Genomic DNA, 27,499 nt, shown 5'->3' on the forward strand with positions numbered 1-27,499 from the left:
CCCAGGACGGCTTGGCCCAGATTCTCGCCAGGACTTGGCTTGTCTTGACCATGTGCCCCCGAGGGTCTCTCCCCTGATGCTCTGCTGAGGGCACGCATATCCCCCATAGAAGTTCTCAGCATTTCCCTGAGAGCAGGAGGCAGCCCCTTCCCTCTGGCCATACTTCTGGCACATGTCCGGTGCCTGGTCCACACCTCAGTCTTGCTAAGCGCCCAAGTGTGAAGAGCCCCGTGTTTCCCAAGACTCACTCGTGACCTTGCTTGCAACTTCCCCAGAAGGGGCCTTGTCAACTCCCACAGAAGGAGAAGTCAGACCACGACCTGAAGACTGTTTGTTCCATTCACCTCCTCCTAGTGCCTCTGTCCAGTGTGCCTGCCCTCTGTTTTTCAAGACTAGGTGGTATATTGTCTGGGATAGATATGCAGGTAGAACTATAATGAAAAGCAAGGAAACAATCAGCACAAAAGGATGGTCATCAGCTAGAGTTGAGGGTTGAGAAGTCAGCCTGATTTGGGAAGGTGCATAAGGGATTTTAAGGTACTGATGATCCTTTTTATATTAGCCTGGGTATAGTTCACAGATGTTCATTTAGTTATAGTAATAAAAAATTATTATATTTAAATTGTAGATGTGTTTATAGACTCTTTTGTGTTTAATTTTTGTAGAGGTATAGAGAGGAAAAAGTATCAAGGGAACATGTCTCTGGGGTGATCTCCCAGCAAGGCCCAGGATTTACTCTGACTGGATAAGTTGGGTCCCTGGTCAGGGGTGGGAGGGGGGGTTGCTGCGTTCTCACTGGCCTGGACCCAGTTAGCCCCTCACCCCAACTCTAACCAAGGTTCCAGCCAGTGGGGAGAAGGGGTTCTGGGAAGGAAGGGAGCATGATGGTTGGGGGCCTAAAACAAAACCTCTTCACTGTGATTCAGGGGAGCAATTGGGAAGGACATTTTGATTCCCTTGAAAGGACTGACATCCTTCAGCCCATTGCCTCTCCTTACAGAAGTCTGCCCTCAGGAAATAATTGAGGATAGAGACCAAGAGTGAGGGACCATATGGGTTATGGAGCAGGAGAGAGGCCGACTTTTCCCTCTTTGAAAAGCTCCGTGTTCAGTCACCGTCCTGTGGTGGGCTTGGTGCTATCAACCTGCACTTGGCAGACTGGCTGTGCACTGGGCCCTGAGCTCTCAGAAACTGGGGCTTCCTGAGATCTAGAAGCAGCAGGCTCTGTCAGCAGGAGCTGAGGGCCATATGGAGTATAAAACTAACTCGGGCCTGTCCTCCCCTCGCTCTGTCAGACCAAATCTGTTGGATGGCCTCCTGAAGGAAAGGCCAGGTGCATTCCCAGCCCAGGCAAGCAGAACCCCCGGGCTCAGGCCTGGGAGAGGCCCTGGTGCCTCCACAGCATCCTTGCAGATACCAGGGAACAGAGAGGAACCCTTCACGGGACCCGAATTGGAATGAGAAGAGTGTCTCAGCCCCAGGGTTTGTTGGGGGTGGAGGTGGAGAACCACAGCATTTTGGGGCCCCGAACAAGATGCTGCCACTGCTCAGGGTCGCAGGGCGTGAGTTGGCATGGTCCAGGGCCCTACCCAGGGTGGCCTGTGAGAGTCAAGAAGAACTTGCCTATAAGCTGAGGTCTCCTCTTCAGATGAGTCCATTAGGGGCTGCTCAGCAGGCTCCATGCCTCCTGAAATCCAGGGCATGTTGGGGTTCCCAGTATTCAGGTTACCCTCCCCAAGCTCCTAGTCCCTGAGCCCAGCTCCCTTGACGAATCTCCAGACCATATCTATCTCCCACTCAGCCTTTGCCAGTTTCCCCTCTGAGGGTCAGGGCCAGGAGCTGGGCCTGGAGTCAGGAGCCCAAGGTTCTGGGGTACTAGTCACCAGCTGCTAACCTGGTGCACCCCACTTTACCTTTTAGGGTGCAGGTTTTCCCATCTATGGAGTGGTCAATCATTCCCATATGGTTGTGTTAAGAATTCAGTGATGTGTGAGAACAAAAGACACATAAAGCATGACACATGTTTTCTCTTGAACTGAGACCGCTGGGACATAGAAACTGTCTGGGCCAGGTGGCCCAGGCATTTCATCCAAGAGCCTTGGAAAAGGCCCCAAGTTCAGCTCCCCACCACCCCCCAAGGGCACAGGGACTGTGTCTGTTCCTGCAGAAGCAGTCCCAAGCAAAGATGCCCATTTGGCTCTTTAACAATGCACTGATCTGGCTGAAGCTCCCAACCTCCTCCCTGGGGAGCAAGTCTGGTGTGGACCCTGCAAGGAAACCTGTAATTCAGGCTTCTTCTTGGAGCTCCTGCAGGCTCTGCAGAGATTGCACAGATAAAAGCAAAACTGGACAAAGCTGAAACGGGCTCTGAGGAGAACCAGCTGGACTGGAGGAGGCACTCATTCTCATGACAGGGAAAGGAAGAGACCTGGGGTTTTCAGGATACACACACAGAGCCGGGAGCTGTGTGGCCTCAGCTCCTCCCAAAACACTGCAGGGGGACTAGGAACATCACCCTAGAAGGGCTCTAAGCTCAACCCCCAGAGCACACCTGGCCCTGATAGAAAGATGGAACAATGTCAGATGCTTATTCTCACCAGCATCATTCTCTTTGTTTGTCCTGGAAATTTCTGTCCAATGCATTATGACAAGAAGACTGTGTGAGGTTTAACCACCCAGAAAGGAAGAGATTAAATCACCATGAATTGTAGACATAATTGTCTTCTGGAAAAACAAGGCTGTTAGAACTAATGAGATCTAAAAATCCACATATAAAATCCAATAGCAATATCCAGTTAAAGATACAAAGGGGAGAGGAGAGTATTGGGAAAGACAGTGGAGCAAGAAGCACCAGGACTCCACCACCAGCTAGACAGCAAAACTGGCAGAATTCGTCTGATGTAACTGTCTTAGAACTCTGGAGCCTATCTAAAGACTTTCAGCTTCCAGAGGAAGGCTTGGAAAGTTTCAGTTCATTTTGGTCAATTTAAGCTCTTAACACAGTAGCAGCTACCCATCCTCCACCAACCCCCCCACCCCCACCCCCGGCCTCTTGGTAGCAGCCTTGAACATATTCCTGGAGTAGCTTACCCACAGCTGCGGGAGCCAAGGTAGGCAAGAAGGGCCTTGTCCTGCAAATACTGGGGAATCTGTGTCCTGATGCTTATTGCTGTTTTTGATCACAGAGGTGCAGATACGGAGGCAGGCCATCATTACTGCGATCTGTGCTGGCTGAAGAGGATTCCAGGGGATTTAAAGAGCCAGAGCCTGTTACTTTCCCCCCTTCATTCTTCCCTTTTTTCTCTTTTGGGAGCCAGACATTTAAGGATTAGGATCTTCAAAAGCAACCACGTATACAAAGGAATTTAAAGTTACTGCACATGCCCAGAGAAAGGTGTAGGCTCAGAGAAGACCCAAAAGGGCCTTAAATTCATACCTCAGTCTGATCCGGGCACAGAGGCACCCTACAACAATTTAAAAAAACAAACAAAACAGAAACCCCTGCAGAAATCTGATTTCTAGGGTTACTACATTACAAGATTCAAACGTCCCATTTTCAACAACAACAACAGATCACAAGACCTACAAAGAAATAGGAAGGAAAAGACTGTTAAGGGGTGGAGGAAATTAATCAGAGAAGCCATGCCTAAGAAAGATGAGATGATGAACTGATTAGGCAAAGACTTCAAAACAACTATCTCAAAGATGTTCAGAGAGCTAAAGTTAAAGGTGGATAGTCAAGAAAACTATGTATGAACAAAATAGAAATATCAATAAAGAGATAAAGAACATAAAAAGGAACCCAAAAGAAATTTTTAGAGCAGAAAAATACAATACTGAAATGAGAAATCCACTAGAAGTTTCCAAAAGCAGACTTGAGCAGACAGAAAAATCAGTGAACTTGAAGACAGGACAATTGAAGTGATTGATTCTGAGCAATAGGGGGGGAAATGAAGAAAAATGAATAGAACCCAAGGGATGTGTGGGACACCATTAAGCAGACCAACATACATGTTGTGAGAGTCCCAGAAAGAGAACAGAGAGAAGGGGCAGTGGGGTTATTTGAAGAGATAATGGCTGAAAACTTCCCAAAGTTGATAAAAGACATGAATATAAACATACAAGAAGGTCAACAAATTCCAAGTAGGATAAATTCAAAGAGACCCACACTGGGAAACACATTATAATCAAACTGTTGAAAGACAGAGAGAATCTTGAAAACAGAAAGAGAAAAGTGACTTGTCACATACAAGGAATCCTCAATAATATTATCAGCAGATTTCTTATCAGAAACCTTGGGGGCCAGAAGGCAGTGGGTTAATCAGAGTGTCAAAAGTAAAAAATTGTCAACCAAGAACCCTACATGCAGCAAAACTGTACTTCAAAAATGAGGGAGAAATTAAGACATTCTCAGATAGCATCATCCTCAATGATGAAAGACTGAAGGCTTTTCCACTAAGATCAAAGGATGCCCACAACACAAGGATGCCCACCTCTGCCACTGCTATTCCACAAAGTACAAGAAGTTCTAGCCAGCACAAAGAAAAATAAAGCCACTCAAATCGGAAAGGTGGAAGTAAAATTAGTTCTTATATGTAGAAAACCCTAAACACGCAGATTGTCACACACACACACACACACACATGCTTATTGGACTAATTAACATTCATTTAGCAAAACAACAGGATACAAAATCAACACCAAAAAAAAACCAATTGTGTTTCTACACACTAACAATGAACAGTCAAAAAAGGAAATTAAGATGGGGCTCCTGGGTGGCACAGTCCGTTAAGCATCTTTCTTCAGCTCAGGTCATGATCCCAGGGTCCTGGGATCGAGCCCCACATCGGGCTCCCTGCTCCGCGGGAAGCCTGCTTCTCCCTCTCCCGCTCCCCCTGCTTGTGTTCCCTCTCTCACTGTCTCTCTCTCTCTCTGTGTCAAATAAATAAATAAAATCTTAAAAAAAAAAAAAAAAAAAGGAGGGCACCTGAGTGGCTCAGTTGGTTAAGCAACTGCCTTCAGCTCAGGTCATGATCCTGGAGTCCCGGGGTCGAGTCCCTCATCGGGCTCCCTGCTCAGCAGGGAGTCTGCTTCTCCCTCTGACCCTTCCCCCTCTCACGCTCTGTCTCTCTCTCTCTCATTCTCTCTCTCAAATAAATAAATAAAATCTTAAAAAAAACATTAAAAATAAAGGAAATTAATAAAGCCATCCCACTTACAATAGCATCACAAAGAATAGACTTAGGAGCTTATAGTTAGGAATCAACTCAGCCCAGGAAACGAAAAACTTACACAGTGAAAAGTATAAAATGTGGCTGAAAGAAATGAGAGAAGACACAAATAAATGGAAAGACACCTTGTATTCATGGATTGATATTGTTAAGATGTCAATTCTATCCAAAGCAATCTACAAATTTAATGCAATCTCTATCAAAATTCCAGTGGTGTTGGGGTAGAGGGCCCTCCAAGCCTCAGCCAGCTTGGAAAACCTGGTAAATCGCGGGAGCCCAGTGGACAAGTCTTTTTGGCCCAGAGCACCATTAGCAGTTGGAATGACGACCCGTGTTATGGCTCCAGGCCCTGCAGGTGGCGTGGGCCCTTGGGGAGGACTGGTCTTGGCGGCCCTTTCTTCTCCATGGCAGACGCTGTGCTGGGTGCTTTGTGCACTTAATCTCGTGGCTCCTCTCCATAAACTGAAGAGGAGGGATTCTTCTTCCCGTTCTCAGCACATGAAGGCACTTGAAAAGCTCAGGAGACCCTTCGTGCAGCAAAGGGTCATCCTCTAGGGGCGTCCTCTGTCTCTGTCCCTTCAGCCAGGCCTGGCCCAGCACCCAGCCAGGGACAGAGGCCTGGGAGCACGTCTCTCCAGCCCCCAAGACACACTCTGCTGACCAGCCATGTGCTTTTCTTCCATAGGTTCTATGGCTTTCCATTCTTTGCATTCTTTGTTTTTGAATGCCAACCAACAAACAGTACCGGGGACTGTGACAGCAGAGCGGGGCTTGGAAACTGCCCACCTGGGAGCTAGAGATGTTGTTTCTAAATATGCTTTTGTCCCACGCTGTGGCCCCCATGGTGGCTTTTTTTTTTTTTTAATAAGTTGAATTGCCACCTTTAAAATCAGAGTAGCCAGGGTGCCTGGGTGGCTCAGTCGGTTGAGCCTCCGACCCTTGGTTTTGGCTCAGGGCATGATCTCAGGCTTGTGAGATCAAGCCCCGTATCAGGCTCCTGGGCATGGAGCCTGCTTGAGATTCTCTCTCTCCCTCTCCCTCTGCTCCCCCTTCTAAGAAAAAGAAAAAGAAAAAATGAGGATACCAAGCATACAAGTCAAGAGTCCTGGCATTTATTAAACTTGGAAGGTCTGAGCATGTGGTCAGTCCCCCAGGATCCCAGTGGAGCTGTGCTCTTTTGTGCCCACAACTCTAGACTTTCTCTAGGGACCTCTCCTTGGGGGGAACCACAGGGCCCTTGCCAGCCTCTTGCCAGTGAAGAGGAAGGTTAGATGTTTGGGGAATGAGAGAAAGGTTGGGGAATGAGAGAAAGGTTACCCTCTAGGTCTGTACCTTCCCGGGAATTCCATCTGATCCAACACTTGTCCCTGTGTCGCATACAGGAGTTAGGCTTAGGCCACACAGTCCCAAAAAGCTGTCCACCACTAGACCCCGGCGGCAGGTGGGCTCTGGGTCTGACAGCGCAAAACCCCAGAAGGAAGGGTGCCCACCTGCAGGATGGCTTTGGGGGGGGCAGGGTCCTCCCCGCAGATGCAGCGCAGACTGGCAGCCTCGTAACTGTCGCGGGAGCCCCAGGACCTCCAGATGCTGGGCCTGGAGACCTAAACACGCAGAGACAGATGCGCCTCATGGGTGGGGGCTGGGCAAGCGGGAGTAGGGGATGTGAGCAGGGAAACCGAGACAGAAGTGCACGTGTAGGAAGGGGGCAGCTGTGACTCAGAAGCCAAGCCCTCCCAGGCCGGCCTCTTCAGGTCAGGCCCTCTTCAGGTGCATTTTTCAGGGTGGCAGCGTCTGATCGGCCAGGGCTGGTGTCCGCCCCTTGGCCAGGTGTGGGCGGAGCCTCCCTGAAGGTCTCAGCACCCCGGTCTGTATTCATCGCAAGGCGTGGTTATTGCGGGAACACCCTCAAAGCCCGGTGTTCTGGCCACAAGGAAAGGAAATGGATGCCGAGGAGGCAGACCCAACAGATGGAAGCACGAGGGGGGTGGACTTGGGTCCGGAGCCAGGGTCTGAGCTGGGAAGGAGACATGGCACCCGGGACTGGTGCCCACGGGCCAGACTCCATGTGGGCGAGGGCTGGCCTGTCTCCAGGAGGGGCTGAGGTGACCCCCGCGGCCAGCCAGCACATGCTTCTGTCCTCACGCCCTGGGCACTGCTGGTCACACTTTCGGAGTCTGCCGCGTCCCCTGGAGGCTGTGGTCTGGGGGCGCCAGCATCAGGGCCCAGCTGGGCTGGTGGACAGGAATGGGGCCTGGGACTCAGATACACCTGTGCTCAAGTCCCACTCAGCCAGGTACGCAGTGCGGGAGCTGGGCACCCGCCTTTCTCTGCGAGCATTCATCTCCTTATCTGAACGATGGGAGGGCTGAGGGGTCAGCGAGCGGGGCCAGGCCCAGGGGCTTCTCCCTGCTCCTCCCTCCCGCTGACTCTCCCGCTGGGAAGCCCGCATGTCAGCCGCATCCCCCCATGCCACTCTAATCTCAGGCCCCTCTGCTCTCACCTGCGCTGCTGAGTCACTTGAACACCACGCACCTTGACCGAGCACCCACCATGTATGGGCCCGGGGGGGGGGCGGGCGGGAAGAATCGGGGGTGCAGCAGTGAGCGAGCCAGGCCCCTCCTAGAGGACACGCAGCATGGGGAGACCCAGGCCAGCATGAGGCCTAGGGACTGGGAGGCCACCAGGCAGGCATGTCCAGTGTGTGCCAAGGCCTGGTGAGTGGCTCGTCCTGGGGCAAGGCGCCCTCACCTGGACAGGTCAGAGAGCGGCCTTCGCGGTTCCAGCTGCAGAGAGTGGCTTGGCCACTCTTGGCTGTAGGCCAGCACAAGGCACTGGTGCCCCCTCAGTGGGCTCGCCCCGGGGTGGACATGCCCCCGACCCGCCACCCACTGCCACCCTGGGATCTGCCCAGGTGTCCCTGGGGCCTGTCATCCTGGAGGCTTTGTGTGATGACTGAGCTGGAAGGAATGACACTGACTCACAGCAACGGGGACAGCAGGGTGGCGGGAGGCCCACCAGGGACACCTTTTTCAGTGCTGCAGCCTGATCGCACTGGTGGTTTAACAGACTCGTTCGTGCCACGGGGGTAAAGCGGAAGCCTGCTGGGGTCATACCGCGCACGCGGCTGCTCACACACGCGGAGCCCCGTGCCCCAGCACGGCAGAAAGAGCGAGAACTTGCAACCGCTCTTCGGAGGGCACAGGCAGAGCCGCCTGCTGGTCCCCCGGTGCCCCCAGCTGTGGCGAGCCCCTCGGGCTCGGACCCCGTCTATGCCGGCCCTGGCCCCCAGCCCGCCACGCGTGGACACCATGCAGGCTGTGTTCGCAAAAACACGGATTGGAAGGCTTACTGGTGGTTTCAAGGACTTTCAAGGGAAATTGTGATGATAAACAGTTTCCCCATCATCACTGGCTTTTAAAAAAAAAATTGTAAAATACACATAACATAAAATCTACCATTTTAGCCCTCGTTAAGCCATTTCTAAGGGTACAGTTCAGTGTATTAAATGCATCCGTATTGTTGAGCAGCCATCCCCATGACCCTTTACAGCTTGCAAAACTGGAATTCTGTCCCCGTTAAACACGAGCTCGCCCCCTCCCCCCAGCCCCTGGCAGCTACCATCCTCTGTCTGCGAATGTCACTATCCTAGCACCTCCTGTGAGTGCAGCCACGCAGTATTTGTCCCTCCGGGGCCAGCCTGTCTCATTTAGCGTTCTCCCCTCAAGCTTCACCCACCATGTAGCCTATTCAACATTCCCTTCTTTTTTACAGCTGAATAATATTCCATCGTAACAGTAGCCCACATTTCCTTTATCCATTCACCCGGCAACGGGCCCTTGAGTTGCTTCATCGTTGGCTTTTAAAAATTACCCCTGGAGGGTGCCTGGGTGGCTCAGTCGTTAAGCGTCTGCCTTCGGCTCAGGTCATGATCCCAGGGTCCTGGGATCGGGCCCCGCATCGGGCTCCCTGCTCGGCGGGGAGTCTGCTTCTCCCTCTCCCACTCCCCCTGCTTGTGTTCCCTCTCTCGCTGTGTCTCTCTGTCAAATAAATAAATAAAATCTTAAAAAAAAAAAAAAAAGAATGTGGGGGTGACTTCAACGTCATGGGGAATGCTGGTTAGACGGGCTTGGCCAGGACTCACTGCCATGAGTGTCCTGAAGGCTTAGTTCTGGAAGACTTGCCCTTGGGGATATGTGGAAGAACCGGGGAGAGGAGACACAGGTCCACGGCCCGCACCTGCTGTGGGCCAGACCCTTGACTCGGTGCCGCTCGGAGCGTGTGCCCCGAGCCCCGCCTGGAGGAGATTTGGGTGGAGAAGTCACCATACAAACAGCCATAGGGGGCCTTCCTTTGCACCCCGCACCCAGCCTGGGTGGGGGGAGGGTCACTGTAGGCAAGAAGGGAAGGTTTCACCAAGGAGGAGGCATTTTAGCCGTGTCCAGAGGGATGGAGGGGTGAACACGGTGGGAGAGGCTTCCCGTGGGGGAAACAGCTGGATGGGTCAGTGGGTCGGAATCTCAAAGAGCCTGGAATATCAGGCTACAGAGAGACCCTTGAGAGAACCCCAACTCACACAGCTTCCTGCAAGGCCTCACCTGACGAACTCAGGAATGGGCCCACTTCCCTGGTGCTTGGTGCCATTCTGCCAGCTCAGAGACCCCAGTGGGGGCGGGGGACGGGCAGGGGGAGAGAGCTGAGCGCCGCAGATGTTCTGGGATCCCACCTGAGCCCTCCAGTTTGGATCAGGCCCATTCCTGAACTAAAAGTCTTTGTGGCCACGGGCAGAGGCAATATGCAAATTGCGGTCTAAGCCCTGTCAAAAACAACCTTGCCTGGGGGTAGGAGCGGAAAGAGTCAGTCCCTAAGTGGCTTGGACCAAGAGTGGAGGAGGGTTGGTTCCTGAGGGATGCCGTGCTGGGGGGTAGGGATCCCTGGCAGCCCTGCCAGGAAGTGATGGGCACCAAAGTGCCTGGACGAGGCAGGGCCCACCCAGCCAGGCGCCCAGGGGACCGAAGGGCCCCAGCCCAGGTGTGCCTCAACTCCTCCTTTTACTGCAGACAGGCATGCCCCGGACACTGAGCGCCTCCGACATGGTCACCCCTGGCAGCCCTGGCCCACCCCCCACTGAGCCCACGGATGGCGAGCAGGCCGGGCAGCCCCTCCTGGATGGGGCTCCCTCATCAGCCTCCCTGGACACCCTGATCCAGCACCTGGTGCCCACGACTGACTACTACCCCGAGGTGGGTGACCCACGCAGTGGGGAGGAGGGGCATCAGAGCGGGCTCTCTTCTGCCACGCATGGGGGAGACCCTAGGGCTGGGGCTGGTCTCGGACCTGGGGGCACAGCCCTGCCATGCTTTTGTGAGCACATGCTGCCTTTCTCTGTGTCCCCCCAGAAAGCCTACATCTTCACCTTCCTCCTGAGCGCCCGCCTCTTCATCGAGCCCCGGGAGCTCCTGGCCCGCGTCTGCCACCTGTGCATTGAGCAACAGCAACTGGACCAGCCTGTGCTGGACAAGGTGAGGGCCAGGGCAGGGGCCTCCCGGTATCAGGCACTCCCCTGACGTGCCCTCACGCGTTGACCTCTTGGAGTGGCGGTCACTGTCCCCCATGCTCCTGAGCCGGAGCCCACAGGGGCTTCCTGACTCGTCTGAGGCCCAGAGCTAGAAGGGACAGAGTTGGGACCCTTCAACCAGGTGCTGTTTCCCACTGTCCTGCGGGAGGCCCTGAGCTCACAGCATGCCCAGACCCGGGCCCCCAGAACCCCATCAGCAGGACCCTTGCCACCTGGGATGGCCCTGCGGCATCTGCTGGGCTTTCTGCCTTCAGCACACTCCGTGCCATCCTCCCCCTGTGGGGTCTGCTGATGGCTCAGCCTTCCTCCGTCCCCGGCCAGATCCCGCGGCTGTGACTGTTTATAGGTGTGTCCTTCGGGCTCTGGCGCTATACTGTAGTTGAAGCCCAACTACAGCTGGCCTAAGACAAAGGGACTTCGCTGGCTCATGCAACTGCGAGGTCTCAAGTACCACTGGCTCCCGGGGCTCCAATGACCCCCATGGAAACGTGTTCTTTCTCCCTCCGACCCTCTGCTCCGTTCTCCTCGGGGCCAGCCCCACCCTCACTCGGCCAGGGTCTCCCTGCCCAGTGACAGGTGGCCTCGGCCACTCCAGGCTCGCCATCTACTCTTCCCAATTCCAGTGGAAACAGCAAGCCGCGCTCTAAATAGGTCCCAAGGAAAGTGCCGACCTCATTGGCTTAGCTTAGGCGACAGGCCCACCTGTGAGCCAATCAGTGTGCATGATGGGGCTGTACGACGTTCTCATTGGCCAGCACTGATCTGGACCCCTGCCAGGGGGCCTGAGGCGAGGTGAACTGCCTCTGAACCCCAAGGGCGGGGAATGAGGGAGACGGAAACTCCCAAAGCAAACTGAGATGTTATCACCACAGAGAGGGAGGTAGGATGCCCAGCAGGCAAAAACAACAGAGGATCCTGCGCCACACGTGTGTCTGTCCCCCTCTGTTCCCCTGTGGTCAGCCCCCAGCCCTATCACCTGACACAGAGAAGGCACCAGGCACACCTCCCTCGGCCACCAGGGGCGCTGCCGGGGTAGCCCGACCCCAGCAGAGCATGCGCAGTGCGTGGCTGATGCGGCAGCTGATGGGGCCCCTTCACCTTGTGCAGACGCTTCTTGGCTTGCCTTGCAGGCCCGGGTCCGGAAGTTTGGCCCCAAACTGCTCCAGTTGTTGGCCGAATGGACGGAGACATTCCCGCGGGACTTCCAGGAGGAGTCGACCATCGGGCACCTGAAGGACGTGATGGGCCGCATTGCCCCCTGTGACGAGGTAGGCAAGCCGAACGCAAGTCCTACACCCTGTCTGCACGCCTACACCGGGGACCTGAGCCTGTTCCTGGGGCCAACCTCAGGGCCCTCATCCCGCCATCTGTACACTGCAGCCCCTCTAAAATCAGCCCCTTTCTGCCCCATCAGGAAATCAGGCCCTGCAGAGCTGGCAGGGAAACCAGGCCTCTGGTTCCAGGTCCGGTCTCTTGACCTCTCTCCTGTCCTGCGCTCATATACGTCATCAGATGGCAGGCGAGGAAAGACCCCCTCACGGTCTCTTGCGACCAGGCCCTTGGTCAGTGACCCATTAGGCTGGCCTGGAGGGCCCTGGTTGGGGCAGAAGAGGAAATAGGGCCCCCCTGTGGCTAAAACCACATCCCAAGGTAAATGCAGCCCTTGTGGCTTGGAAGGCAGCCAGTGGGGTGGGCATCAGGCACCCCACACCCTGCCCTGTTATCCCAGCTGCATTATTCTGGGGAAGACACTTAAAGGTAAAAGGGGGACAGAAATCCCCACCTCTCAGGATTAGGGTCAGAATACAGAGAAGGACCCTGCAAAGGGGATGGAAGTCTCCTGGTACACTTAGAAGGGGCAGGCTTATCGGAATCTCCAGAGTGATTCTGTGGCCAGCATGCAGCTGCTTTCCCTAGGAGAGAACATTGGGGGGAATGCAGGTCAGTTGCCCTGGGAGGAGACTGCATGTGGCAAGCTGGTAGCTAGTCATGTGCCGAGAAGTGGGTCTGGACATGGCAGAGTCCCGTGCTTGTGAAACCAAGGAAAACCACCAAGGCAGGATGGGCAATAGGGAGCCATAAAGCAGAGAGGGAGACCTTGCCTGTGGGCCGTGTCACATGGCAGACAAGTGACTTAGCCACTCTGAGGGCTCGGTGAGATGAGAGTCATCTCCTCCTCCTCCTCCCCCTCCTCCTCTGCATCTCCTAATCCATCTGGGGATCCTGACACTTGGCTTAGGATGCAGCAGGAAGTGGGGTCAGAGAAGGCTCAATGATTGGATGAGTTAGGAGGGGTGGGTACAAGCTGGGAGGGAGATTCTGGCTGGCTTGATGGTTAGATAGTTGGCTACCTTGATGGATGGGTGGAGGGGGGAAGATAGATGTTGGATATTCTGATACGCAGATGGATTTTTAGTGTGAGTGAATGTGGACAGATTGATGGGTAGGTTGGGGGGTGGATAGATGGATGGATGGGAGGATATGAGGGTGGGTAGGTGGATGGATGAATATGGATGAATGGATGGATGGATGGATGGATGAATGGGTGGGTGGGTGAGTAGATGGGTGAGTAAGAATGGATGGGTGGATGGATGGATGAGTGGATAGAAAGATGGGTGGGTGGGTGGGAGGATGGGTGAATAAGGATGGACAGATGGATGGATAGGTGGATGGATGAATAAGGATGGATGGATGGGTAGATGGATGGGTAGATATGTAAGTGGATGGATAGGTGGATGGATGGATGGGTGAATGGATGGATGGGTAGGTGAATGGATGGATGGATGGGTAGATGAGTGGGTGAATGGATGAGTGGATGGATGGATGGATGGATGGATGGATGGATGGAATGGAGGGTATGCAGGGGGATGAGAGTCCAGTCTTCTGCTTCAGCCCCCTGTCCCCAGGAGGTCTTCAGCAGAATAAGATCTGAACCACTGACAAGACAGAATCATCCACCCTTGTCAGGCCTGCCTCTGCCATTGGTGGAGCCATTTCCAAGGCAGACCCTGTCCTTCCAGCTGCAGTGGGGGGATGGGTGTAAGTCCTGGGCTGGCTTCCTAGGGAAGTAGGGCCTTCTCCCCTGAGAAGCTGTCAGGCCTGCCACCAGGACTGTGCTGGGAAATCTTTTCTAACTACCCCGTGGATGAGAAATGAGTGAGGCCTAGGAATGGCTGTTGAGAGCAGCCATCCACCAGGTGTAGGTTTTTGGGGCAGATATAATTCACCTGAGACATTCTCATTCCTTGCCTTGGGATCCAGTTAGGTGTGCTGAGCGGTGTGGGCTGAAACGGGGGTGCTTTCTTGTGTCTTTGAGACCCAGAGTTGCCCTTGCCCAGAGAGCAACCGCTCCAAAGGGCATGTCCTCTGGGTGCTGCCGCCCCTCCCCTGGAGGCTGCAGGTGGACCGTGGGTTGCTCCCCTCCCAGCACAGAGCGCAAGGGCTCGGCCCAGAAAGGAGCCAGTGACCTGTCTGATCAGGCAGGGCCACGGTAGGACTCAGAGCACGGGGTCTGGATCAGACTGCCTGAGCCCACTCAGACCCCGGCTCAGAAACCACAGCTGTGTGACCTCAGGCAAGGTGCTTCACCTCTCTGAGCTTCAGTCTCTTTATCAGCAAAACAGGATAATCATCACCCACCACACAAATTTGCAGTGAAGAGTTCCTAAAGTCACGTGTGTTCTTATTTCGGCACTTCGTGAGCTGTGACGGGGAACGAATTATTTCCAAAATTCAGGGGATGTGGGGCTTATTTTTAACTTGTATGGAGTTTTTATTGTGGAACATTTCAAGCATACACAAAAACAAAGAATAACAACCCTGAGCTCCCATGTATTCACCACCTAGGCTCAACAATTATCAACATTTTGCCAAATTCACTTCTTCTCTCCCTCCACCCATTTCCCCCTCCCTCCAAATTATTTTTAACCATTATATGTTTAGCTCCAAGAATATTTCAGCATTTTTCTGTAACAGGTTTCTCACACAGGGACCAGATCAAATGATGTAAAGTGCGGTGCCCAAGTCAGTGAAATGAACACGAGCATTCTCAGAGCTGTGTGTCTTTGGGCCAGTTCCTTAACCTCTCTGAGCCCTCAATGTCTGTCTACAAAGAGGGAGGGTGATAAGGGCTGTGAGATAACAGTGAGGCTCAGGGAAAAAGAGGAAACAGCACAGGGCCAGGGCCAAGGGGCTTCCCCATCAGAGGGCCGTGAAAGGTGACACCTCCTCTTACGTGCTGTTCCCTCCCCTGAACCCTCATGATCTCCCTGCACTGCCTGCCACCTCTCAGCATCTGGGAACAAAAGGCCAGAGAGGAGCTGGAAAGGCCCTTCTCCATGACTGAACATGGCCACTGCATCAGGATACTTGTTTGGGGCCACTCCGTGCTAGCCTGGGCACCCTGCCTGCGAGGGGCTACCCGCAGGCTGGACTCAGCAGTTTTGGCTCAGGGAAGCCAGTGCTGAGGCTGAGGGGGAAGCCAGGAGAGGCCCAGAGGCCACAGCTCCAGTAAAGGAGACAGGACAGGAGGACCCATGTGCCCTGGCCACACCCACCCGGGGCGGCTGCAGAGGAAGCTGATACCACAGGCCCTCCCGGGGATGGCCTTGCCTTCCCATTCCCATGACGATCTGCTGGGCTCACACTGCTGCCCTCGGAGGCTCCCCCCAGCCCCCCGCCCAAGGGCGCAGGGAGTGGAAAGCTAACACAGAGAAAAAACTGGTGGCAGGTGCAGAGCTCCTGCCTCCGCAGGGTGGGCTGAGCCCATTGCAAGTCACCCTGGGCTTGGCTCAGGTGGGATTTTCAAGAATTCCGAAGAACAGAGGCCCATGACTGTCCAGTCAGAGATGAGTTCTAACCATGAATGGCCAGGAGGCTCCTGGAGAGCCTTTGAACGACCTCTGTACTTGAAACCCAGGTCCATGTACATGTCAGGTGGCTCCGTGGAAATGGATGGCATCGGGCAGGCTATGAGGGGTGGAGCTTTCCGTGCGTGGAACGTGCCTTCCTGACAGGGACAAGGGACAGCCTCAACATTCTCAGAGCTGGGTCTCTGGGTCTGCTCAGACGTACCTAGATCTCCCAGCCTCTATCCACAAGGGTGTAGGAATCATGAGAGAAGAACCAGCACACAGCATCCCCCTATTCAGAGGGGTGCAGAAGATTCGGGAAAGAACCAACAGATAAACTTGAGGTTAACACCGCCGGGTGAATTCTAAAGGAATTAGCAAGCAGAAAAAGATCATCATTGGGAGTGAATATACTGGTTCAGTAGAAACAAGTCTTGAGAAATCATCTGCATATTTTTAAAATAGCGTAAGCCCGTGGTTCTGTCAAACTCTAGGCACAGACACGCTGAGGCCTTGGCTTCAGGAGGGCTCCACAGTCTACGCCGGCGAGGCTGACCAGCAGCTAGAAGCAGGTGAAGGCCATGTTCCTCCAGTCAGCACATGTGTGTGAGCCCCTCCCGAGTCCTTCATGCTGTAATCTTCGTGGAGCTGGTAGTGCAGAGAGAGGAAGTACACAATCCCCCGATCGAGGCTTGGCCAAGGATGTGAAGGAAGCCCGGTGCTCTGAGGTCACAAGCGTGAGAAGAACGTGCAGGAGAGAGCAGGCCCTCCCAGGGTCTCGGGGTGAGGGGCGGGGAAGGGGCCAAAGGGATGAAAGAGGGGGACAGGGCCCATGTGGAGGCCATCGAGTGTAGCCAGAGCTGACCTCAGGACCCCCAAGCCCCGCGGGGCTTCTGTCTTTGCAGAGGCACTGGGGATGCAGAGGTCAGACGTGCATTTTCAACAGACCACTCGGGCTGCAGAGTGGAGTGCAGAGAGGCCGGCGTGGATGCAGGGGGGCCCTCCGAGGACCTGCACCACAGAGACAAAGCATGGAAATCGCAGAAAGCGAAATGAGGAGGATCGGTGACGGCCAGGAGGGGTGTGCGGGAGAGGGGGGCTTGAGGATGGCCACAGGCCTGTGCGCAGGACACAGGTGCTCCGGGGGCTGAGACAGGGATGTGGACAGAGGAGGCAGCTCTGGGCAAGGGGGGCGAGACGGCCACTCGCACACATTGGGTCGAGGTGGCCCCTTGGCCATGTGGCTCTGCAGATCCGAGAAGAAGCTGTATGTGTAAGATGGATGTTGTCCACACAGACACTGAGTAACACTCTGGACATGACCCAGCTTACCCAGGGCCAAGGGACAGACTGAAGGGGAAGGGGGAGCCAGAGGAGATGGGGGGCGGATCTCCAGCATGGAAGGACGGTGCAGACGAGCCTGCCAAGAGCCCGAGGCAGGAGGAACCGGAGACAGACCCAGCCTGAGACACGGCCGCGGGCTTTCCTGACAGGCTGAGTGAGGAGAGACATGGGGGGGCTGGTGCAGGTGTCGGGGCTCACAGGATGCACCCAGCTCCCTAGTTTCCCAGCACGCAAGTGAAGACCTGACCGGCAGCGTGCCGACCACACTCTTGGACCCCACAGAGCTGAGAGGGGCTGTTCCTTCTGCAGGCAGTGGATGGAAGAGTTGGACCTCAGTTTACCCACATACCGTCCCGCTCAGCAGTGGGCCTGGCCCCCACAGCTCTGGGAGCAGGAGCTAGGGTTCGGGTTTGGGTAGGATTAGCAGTCTCCTGTCCTGATTCCCGTGTCCTGAAGGCTCTGCCCGTGGCCACTTGAGAGAGTAGCACTTCCGTGAGCGGCAGGTGGATGCCGACTCGGTCACCAGAGCTCTGGGCACCAACGGCCCCCAGGAGCCCTGTCAGACTTAAGGAAGTGTGAAGCCCCCCATGCACACTCGGCCCAGCTAGCCAGATGCCCCACCTGCAAAATGCTGCTGGATCTGTGTGTTTCAAAGCAGCGTGAAGAGAGCACACATCTTCTATCTGACTACTGACCACCCGCCATCCTCCCAGGCCTCTGGGGCCGCAGGGCACCCCACCCGCCTGCCTGAGGGCTCATCGCTGCCTGGACGCCAGGCCCCAGATACCCGCCCCTGCTCCGGAGCCAGCTCCTCGGCTTGTGGGGCCTGAATCACCTCGGGGGCGGGGGGGCATCATGGCCTCTCTTCCCTGCACCCCATCCAGGGCAGCCCAAAGCAAGCATGCATCTGTCCGAGCTGCGCGGTGAGACACTTCTGTCCACGTGCCCAGGGTGGGGACAGGGCCGGACACCGCTCGCCATCGCTCGCATCCCGGCCAGCCCAGAGCCTCAGATGCTAGACATGCTCAGGCATGCGCTCCTCTCTTTCCGCCCCTCCAGGCATACCGAAAGAGGATGCACCAGGTCCTGCAGGCTCTGCACCAGAAGCTGGCCGCTCAGGGCCAGGGCCCGGAAGGCCTGCTGGGTGCCGACAAGCCCATCTCCTACAGGACCAAGCCGCCGGCCTCCATCCACCGGGAGCTCCTCGGCGTCTGCAGTGACCCCTACACTCTGGCCCAGCAGCTGACCCACGTGGAGCTGGTGAGCAGGCCTGTGCCATCCCCTAGCCAGACCCAGAGCCGGGGAACAACTGAGAACCGGCCATCCCCGGCCCCCCGCCTTGTGTTCGCATCACCCAGGGCTCGAGCCTGTCCCAGCAGGGCCAGCCGGGCACCTCCAGGACGCCCTGGCTCTGGAACAGTCTCTCGCCATTCCAGCGGGAGGGCTGGACATGCTAGGCCTGCCCGGCTTGGACCCTTGGCCTCCCTGAGAGTCTGGGCCTGGGACAGAGGAACTGGGTTCAAATGCTGGCTCTGGCACCACCTGCCGTGTGCGCTTCCCCCCACTAGTGCCTTCCCTACCAGGGCCTCAGTTTCCCCATCCAGGACTCACAGACACGCTGCACCCACCACAGCCTTCCAGAGAAGTGCAGGTAGGCCTTCCTGCGTGTGAAGGGGACATCCCAGCCTAGCCTCCAGCAGGTTGGGTTCCTTGTAGATGCAGAGGGGCCAAGGGGCCTGCCCCAGAGAGAGGGGAGGTGGGGAGTAGGTTTCTTTTCTCTTTTAAACCCTCCCCCCTTTATGGCTCCCTTACTTTCTGGCATTATCCTCAGAACTTAACGTGCACCATCTCATTCCATCTTCCCTCACCCGGCCAGGGAGGTGCTATTTTGATCCCCTCTGCACCAATGAGGAAACTAAGGTCCAGAGAGGCTAAGAGACTTGCCTGAATTCACCAGAAAGAACAGAGCCAGAATTTGATTCTGACCCATACCTCCCCGGGAGGGAGCAGGTCATTTCAATGGCCCAGTTTTGAGCCTGGTTTCCTGGGTATAACCCCTCCCAAGCACGCCCTGTGGGGACCTTGCCTCCTGCCCCCATGAACTTCGGCAGCCCCTGGGCATGGGAAAAGAGGGGTGCCTCCTTCAGGATGGTTTCAGGCTCTGTGACAACCCAGAATGGGGGAGCTCCCTCTCTCATATAAATAAATAAAACCTTTAAAAAATATATCAACCAACTACTGAAGTCTGAAAAAACCATAGTTGGTCAGTCCTTCTTTCGAGTAGAAATGGTGTTCTCACCCTAGTGCGAAGGGCAGGTGTCCAGAGACCGTCCTGGGGTGGGCTGAGAGGTAGGGAACCCGCAGGAGCACCATGCCAGGCCCGGGGTGGGCACCCCCCCCTCCCCGCACCTGCCCCCTTTCCCAACTCCTCTTCTCCCTTCTGGTGCAGGAACGGCTGCGGCACATCGGGCCTGAGGAGTTTGTCCAGGCTTTTGTGAACAAGGACCCTTTGGCCAGCACAAAGGTAGAAGGCCCTTGGACAGGCTGTCCCACCAGCGACCCCCGCCCACTGGCCCGTCTGGGGAATTCGGAGGTGCCCGGAGCAGAGCAGATGGGCTTTCAGGGGCTGCGTCCACTCCACCCGTGCCCCTCCAGCCCAACAGCCCCGAGTCCTGGGGAAGCCGGCCGGTCACCCACCCAGCGAGGGCGGAGGGCGGGGGTGGGCGTGGAACCGAGGCCCGGGGTGCGAAGGAGAGTGGAGCGCACCCCAGGCGCTCTCCAAACCCCCAAGGCTCTCCCAGCGCGTTTCGGTGGACGCTGGTGCCCTCCAGCGGCCACCCGGGGTAGCGCACGCTACTGCGCGCCGCCCAGGAAAGCTAAGGGCGCTCTTCCCTTAACTGGTGCGGTGGCCCCCGGGCCACGGACTGTGGACCGCGTCCACGCACGGGATTTCGGGTTTGTCCCTCTTCTGTCAGAGCCCAACCAGTAGGATGTCTGGTGCTTATCAGCCGGGTGCAATTCGAATCAGAACTGGAAACATTGTTGTCTTCTGCCCTCTGGTGTAATGAAATGAGAGCAACTAAATATGAGTGCATTTTCACCTCTCAGATAAGCAAAGATAAAGCATCGTGGGTGTGTAGGGAAAGACACACTTTCATACATGGCTGGTGCGGGGGGGATTGGCACAGCGGCTTTGGGGGGGTGCAGTTCACAATAGCATCAACGCTTGAAATGTACACCCTTTACCTCAACTTCACCCGCCTAATAATTTATCCTAGGGATATACACACCCTATGTACACAAAGATGTATGCACAGAGATATTTGGGATATACTGTGGCTATTATGGCCAAAGGCTGGAAGCAACCTACCTTATCACCCACAGGGACTCAATTACAAATTACAGTACGTCCACACGTGGAATGCTATGCATCTATTACAAAGAATAAGAGTGGCTAGAAGTAGAGAATAATCACCCAGATCCATTATAGAGAGAGAAAAAAAAATCTAGAGCGAAGAGCAGTGACGAAGAAGATGTGGCCATTTCTGTAACAACAAAAGGAGGGAGCGTGATACCTGTCTGTTTGCACAATGCATGCGTGTAGACAATCTCTAGGAATACTGAGTACTCTTGGGAGCCCTGCTTGAGGGTGGGGGTTGGAATGGCAAGGACACTCGGCCACTCTCAGCAAGTTGTTCTTATGTTTGGTTTTGGTTTTTGGCCATCTTCAAGAATTACTTTTTTATTGTGAAGTACATCAGATGACCCGTGACCTCTCTTCACCCACTCTACGGTAGATGAACGTTTGTGGTTGTTTCCAGCCTCTTGTTATTATAGATACTGCTGCTATGAACATTCTTACACGTTTCCAGGTACATCGGTGCATATTTTTCTAGGGCATCAGTTCTCAAATGATTTGGTCTTAAGACCCCTTTATACTCTTAAAAGTCATCAAGGACCCCAAAGAACTTTTGGTTATGTAGATCGTATCTACCAATATCCATCGTATTAGCCATTAAAACCATAACTTTTAAAGATATTTATTTATTCAAAATGGCAATAATAACGTATCACATGTCCACATCGGTAACATATTTTATGGATATAACTAGATTTTCCAAAGTAAAAAAATTACTGGGAAGAGTGATATTGCTTTACTGTATTTTTGTAAATCTCTTTAATGACCAGTGTAACAAAAAGACAGCTGGATTCTCTTATCTGCTTCTGCATTCAATCTCTTGACATACATTATTTGGGTTGAAAAATCCAACGTCCCACAAATATGTAGTTGGAAAAGGGAAGAGTATTTTACATTATTTTCAGATAAGTGAATATTTTTCTTTGATACTATGCTAAAACTCAGCAGGTGGTAGTGTTTTTTAAGATTAGTTGCAATTTGGAATCTGAAAATGTTATCAGTGGACTTTCTGTACTCGGTTGCATTTAAATCTGTTGGTCCATCTTGCATCTTAATGGATCTTTTGCCCATGTGTGATTTTATAACATCATACGTTGGTCATTTGGAAAATATGAGTTCTCTGAACCAGGCAGATCTTCCAAATGTTGGTGCATTTCATTATACGATATTTTAAAACCACATCCACTAATATCACTACTGATCTCATCCTTGCAAAAAAGCCCTTGCATATTGGGAAACTGTCAAGGTCACAGACGGGGATACATGTCTTATAAGTTCCCAATTCTCTCTTGAAACCTTGAATTTTATCAGTGACAACAAATACTATCAATTACTTCCTTGAAGTGACAGGCTCATTTTGTTGATTTTCAAGAAAATACCAACTAGGGTGCCTGGGTGGCTCAGTCAGTTAAGCGTCTGACTTCAGCTCAGGTCCTGGTCTCAGGATCCTGGGATCGAGCCCCATGTCGGGCTCCGCGCTCAGCTCTCCTTCTGCCCCTCCCCCTGTTCGTGCTCACTCCCTCTCTCATATAAATAAATAAAATCTTTAAAAAATATATCAACCAACTACTGAAGTCTGAAAAAACCATAGTTGGTCAGTTCTTCTTTCGAGTAGAAATGGTGTTCCATGAGAAAAGTGGCCAGTTCTGCTCACAAGTCACACTAATGTTTTTCCTCAAACCTGACTTCTGTATGCCCCAGAAATGCTTTTGTGTACTGTTCCATCCCACAGAATACCAAAAAGATATGTGCACAAGATTGAGATTTATTTTTTTTAAAGATTTTTATTCATTTATTTGCCAGAGAGAGAGCACAAGCAGGGGGAGCGGCAGGCGGAGGCAGAGGGAGAAGCGGGCTTCCCGCTGAGCAAGGAGCCCGATACGGGACTCGATCCCAGGACCCTGGGATCATGACCTGAGCTGAAGGCAGATGCTTAACGGACTGAGCCACCCAGGCATCCCAAGATTGAGGTTCAATAAAATTGAATATTTCACCTCCTCGAGGACATGCTGAAGTCACACTCCACATTTTTCTTTGACTAGGAACGTGTGATAGTGAAGAACACAATGACCACGAGTATGGTTTGGTGACTCTGTTTGTTTGGGACTAAGGGGGGGGGCAATTTCACCCACTAGTCTTTCACACATCAGTGCAAATGTCACCACAATGAAAAGACAATGACGTTGTATGAACACGAAACTAGTTGTGCCCTTGGAGAACTGTCACTCTACAATATACCCAGGAGGGAAATGACTGTGTCAGGGGCAGGGCTGGTGAGGCTGCCCACGAGAAAGTAATCTTGCTCTGCATCCTAAGTGACACTTGAAATCGTCAGACTTCCAAATGTTTGTCAAACTGTTCAAGGGAGCATCTTCTCATGTGTCTTGGACATTCCTATTTTCTCTTCTATGAAATTCCTGTCACCCAGTTTCCTATTGGTGGTTTGGCTTTTTCTTAAGGATTTTAAAGAGGTTTTTTGGTAAGCTTTAAAAAAACATTTGTACTAGATGACTATCCTTTGTCAGGTGAACTGCAAATTTTCTCCTTTTTTTTTTTTTTTTTGCTTTTCATTCTCATTATTCTTTGGATGAGAAGGTGTTTTTAATTTTAACCTAGTTGGAAAAAAATATTTTAACCTAGTCAAATTTATTAACCTTTTCCTTTATGTTTTTTTTTGGGGGGGTGTGGGGGAGGTAAGAAATCCCTCCCTACTCCCTACCCAGGTCATAAAGATAATCTCTGATGTTTTCTTCGAGAAGTTTTAATATTTTGTCCTTCACGTTTAAGCCTTGGATTTGAAATTCACTTTGTGGCTATGGCTTGAGGTGGAGATCCATGTTCATGGTTTTCCACACAAATAGCAAGCGTTCCTGCACCATTATTTATATATTGTCTTGCCTGCCTATACGCCCTGACAGTTCTGTCACTGTCATATGCCAGGTTTGATCTACACGTGTAGATGTCTGTTCTGTCCACTGGTCAATTTTCCTATCTCTGCGTCAATATACATCGTCTTCATTATTATGGTTGTATACTTGGGTTTTTTTCTCCCTATCTGGTGAAACAAACCCTCCTGTTCTTTAGGAGTGGTTTGGCCATTCTTGGCCCTTTATTTTTCTATTTGAAATCTTATAACCCTTGCCAAATTCAGTGAAAACCCTACTGGGATTTTTGTTAGAATATATGAAATATGGACCAATTTGGGAAGAATTTTCATCTTCATGATACCGAGTCCCCCAACCCATACAAATGGTGTGTTCTGCCATTTACTTAGATCTACTTCATAATACCTTTCTAATGTTTTATAACTATCTCCATAAAAATATTACAGATTTAGTTAGATTTTTCATTCTCATTATTCTTTGGATGAGAAGGTGTTTTTAATTTTAACCTAGTTGGAAAAAAAAATTTTTAACCTAGTCAAATTTACTAACCTTTCCATTTATGTTTTTTTGGGGGGGTGCAGAATGCATATTTTTGCTATTATTTATGGCATCTTCTATTGTACTTATTTCTGAACTGCTTGTGTAGTTTAAGGAATGTCTTTAGCTTTTGCATATCAACTTTGTATCTGACGATACTGTACATTCTTCTTAATTCTAATAGTGTCTCTGTGTTCTTTGGTGTTTTTCACATAAACAGTTACATCATCTGGGAATAATGACAGTTTTGCTCCTTCCTTTCCAATCCTTATTCTTTTTTTTAAAGATTTTATTTATTTGAGAGAGACAGAGAGAGAAAGTGAGAGAGCATAAGCAGGGTGAGGGGCAGAAGGAGAAGCAGACTCCACTGAGCAGGGAGCCTGATGCGGGGCTCGATCCCAGGACTCCGGGATCATGACCTGGGCTGAAGGCAGATGCTTAACCGACTGAGCCACTCAGGCGCCCCTCCAGTCCTTATTCTTTTTATTTCTAGGGTAGTCATACAAAGAATCCTCCACTGATATGAGATGGACATGAATGACAGATGGGTCCTGTTTTTTAATTCTCTGAAATGTTGGGATTACTAGTTATTGCAGAATAACCCCGCTAAGTCTGACCAATAGAATTTCTTTTTCTTGCGTATTGTGCTAACTAGCACTCTGGCAAAACGTTAAATAGAAGTGTTGCTAGCAGGCATTCTTATTTTGTCCTGATTGTAAACAATGCTTTTAACATGTCATAGTAGAGTATGATGTTTGCTATGAGATTTTTTTTTTTTTTTTAGATGCCCATTATCAGCTCAAGGAAGTCCCCTGGTCCTACTTTGCTGAGAGTTCTTATCATAAATCGTTGTTGCATTTTATTGACTACTTTTTCTGGGTCTATTAACCTTATGTTCTCTTCCCTTTTAAACTGTTAAGTGATTACTTGTACAGTAGTCCCCCTCCTTATCCGTGGGGTATATGTTCCCAAACCCCCCAGTGGATGCCTGAAACCATGGATGGTACTGAACTCTGTATATACTACATTTTTTCCTATACACACGTACTTATGATAAAGTTTATAAATCAGGCATGGTAAGAGATTAACAACAATAACTCATAAGCAAATAGAACAATTACAACAATATACTCTAATAAAAGTTATGTGTATGTGGCCTCTCTCTCTCAAAATATCTTATTACACTGTACTCACCCTTCTCCCTGTGATGATAAGATGCCTACAGGATGAGATGAAGTGAGGTGAAGGACATAGGCACTGTGATGTAGCATTAGACTACTACTGATCATCTTACTTCTGGACCATGGTTGATGGCAGGTAATTGAAACCATGGACAACAAACCACAGATAAGGGGGGAACTATTGTATTCGTCGGTTTCTTTCTTTTTCAGTGTCAAGCCAACCTTGCATTTCTGGGATAAATGAAACTGGGTCGTGATCCTTATATTTTTCATACATCCTTAGGCTCAGTTTGCTCTTGTTTTGTTTAGGATTTCTGTAACTATAATCATGCAATTGACTTGTCATTTTCCTTTCTGTCCCTGTTCTTGTCTCATCTTTGTTTTCTCTCTCCCTGTTCTCTGTTCTGTGTGAATGACCAAATTATCTGTTCCTGGACCATTGGTAGAATTTGCCAGTGAAACCATCTGAGCCTGGTATTTCCTTTTAGGGAAGACTTTTATGTGCCCATTCAAGATTTTCCTTGTTTTGGTAATTATAGGACTAGTTAGGCTTTCTATTTATTCTTTACTGTACTTTTTAATTTATATTTTTCCAGAAATTTGACTCAGTCCTCTTAAGTTTTCACATTTATAGACACAAAGTTATTCACAATACTCTCTAGTTATCTTTTCAATTTTTTCATATTCATATTCACCTCTAATATTCTTTGTATTCACTTCTCTGTTTCTTCATCAATCTTGCTAAGCATTCATCAATTTTATTAGTCTTTTTAAATAAAGAGCTGGCTTTGTTGATTCTATATGTTGCATCTTTCTTTACTATTTCATTTTTTTCTCTAATCTTTATTATTTCCCTCCATCTGCTTTCTTTGGATTCTTTCTTTGTTATTCTTTTTCTAATTTTTTAAGTTGGATGTTCAGCCCGTTTTCATCCTTTCTTCCATCCTAATAAAAGTATGAAAGACTATTCATTTCTTTCTAAGTATATTTTTTATTTGCACCCTCAAAATTTTGTTTTTCAGTATTCTCATTATAATTTCCATGATGATTTCATCTTTGACTCATAGATTATTTTAAAATGTGTTTTTACATTTCTGACTATTTGAAAAGAATACACATTCTCATATGATTGAGTGCAGGCAGGCTTCCATACTTGTCTGTTAATTCAACTATGTAAATTGTGCTGCTCAGATTTATATTTATACTGCTTTTTTAATCTCCACAATCTATGAATTGCTGACCTTATGTTAAAATCTTCCACTGTGGCAGTAAGATTTGATTTCTCCCTATAAAGGAGTTTACCTTTCTGACTTTCTTTGCCTCGTATTTTGAAGCTATGTTGTTAGGCACAAGCGAGTTTAAATTTGTGACATATTCACGATTAATCAAACCTTTTATCATTATGTGGTTCCCTTTGAATCTCCTCTGATGCTTTTTGCCTTAGAGTCTTTTTTTTTTTTTTTTGCCTTAACATCTATTTTGTCAGGGTGTTAGGGTGGCTTAGTCGTTAAGCGTCTGCCTTCGGCTCAGGTCATGATCCCAGGGTCCTGGGATTGAGTCCCGCATCGGGCTCCCTGCTCAGCGAGAAGCCTGCTTCTCCCTCTCCCACTCTCCCTGCTTGTGTTCCCTCTCTCGTGTTCTCTTTCTCTGTCAAATAAATAAATAAAATCTTTTTTAAAAATCTATTTTGTCTAATATTAGTATAGCTATATGATGAATATCACATATTTTTCAATTTTTTCATGTATATCTTTGGGTTTGGGGTGTGTCTCTTGAAAATAGCAAGTAGCCGGAGTTTTAAAATTATAGCAGTTGTAATTACCAACTTACGTGGATTCTGTGCATCCTTTGCTTGTCTTCCCACACCTTCCCTGTCTTTTCTCCTCCTTACTTTACTTCTTTTGGATTAATAGATCCCTCATTCCATCTTCCCCTCTACTTACTGAAGGTCATACTGGCCATTTCAACATGGATATTTAAGTTAACTTAAGTTTAATCTTTTAAACTCTCATGCATTTTATGCAGTTGAATATTCTACCTCAATTGAAAAATTACATTTCCAAAGGATATTTTATGGCATATGAAAAGGTTCATATGGAAAAACATGACTCCTGTCTAGGTGCAGCTTATCTAACACATATTTTCTCCTTAGGGCACTTCACAGCCCTTGTGTGCTTAGGAACTACAGCGCTGTGCTTGGAGCCGCTCTAAGCAGGGGACTCACCATCACACTGAATAGATCACAAAAAAAGACAGTTGTTCACACAGTATGGGAGCTGAAACGAGAAGGCACGTTGTCACTTAGCTCAACATCAGCTGGGAACATACCGGCGCTTTGGGTGACTCCCGATTTTTTGCCACTCTGCACAGATCCATGAATGACAGTGAAAGAGACATGAGTAGTGATTTGGGGTTACAAATGCATTTTGAGGAAGCAGACAGATTCACAAATATAGAATCTATAAATAATGACAATCA

The 27,499-nt window shown here is 50.8% G+C and overlaps 1 protein-coding gene across 1 annotated transcript in view; it reads left to right on the forward strand.

The window, feature by feature from the left end:
- RASGEF1C (RasGEF domain family member 1C) overlaps positions 1-27,499 on the forward strand; it is a 64,605-nt gene that overhangs the window by 21,581 nt on the left and 15,525 nt on the right. The window contains exons 2-6 of the mRNA XM_081827284.1: positions 10,289-10,471; positions 10,628-10,750; positions 11,937-12,074; positions 18,060-18,260; positions 19,450-19,524. Coding sequence (XP_081683410.1) covers positions 10,295-10,471; positions 10,628-10,750; positions 11,937-12,074; positions 18,060-18,260; positions 19,450-19,524 — 714 coding nt within the window. The 5' untranslated portion in view covers positions 10,289-10,294. The remainder of the gene's footprint in view (positions 1-10,288; positions 10,472-10,627; positions 10,751-11,936; positions 12,075-18,059; positions 18,261-19,449; positions 19,525-27,499) is intronic.

The sequence above is a fragment of the Leptonychotes weddellii genome, chromosome 7 (assembly GCF_054177405.1).
Source record: "Leptonychotes weddellii isolate Sample4059 chromosome 7, ASM5417740v2, whole genome shotgun sequence".
NCBI classification, from domain to species: domain Eukaryota; kingdom Metazoa; phylum Chordata; class Mammalia; order Carnivora; family Phocidae; genus Leptonychotes; species Leptonychotes weddellii.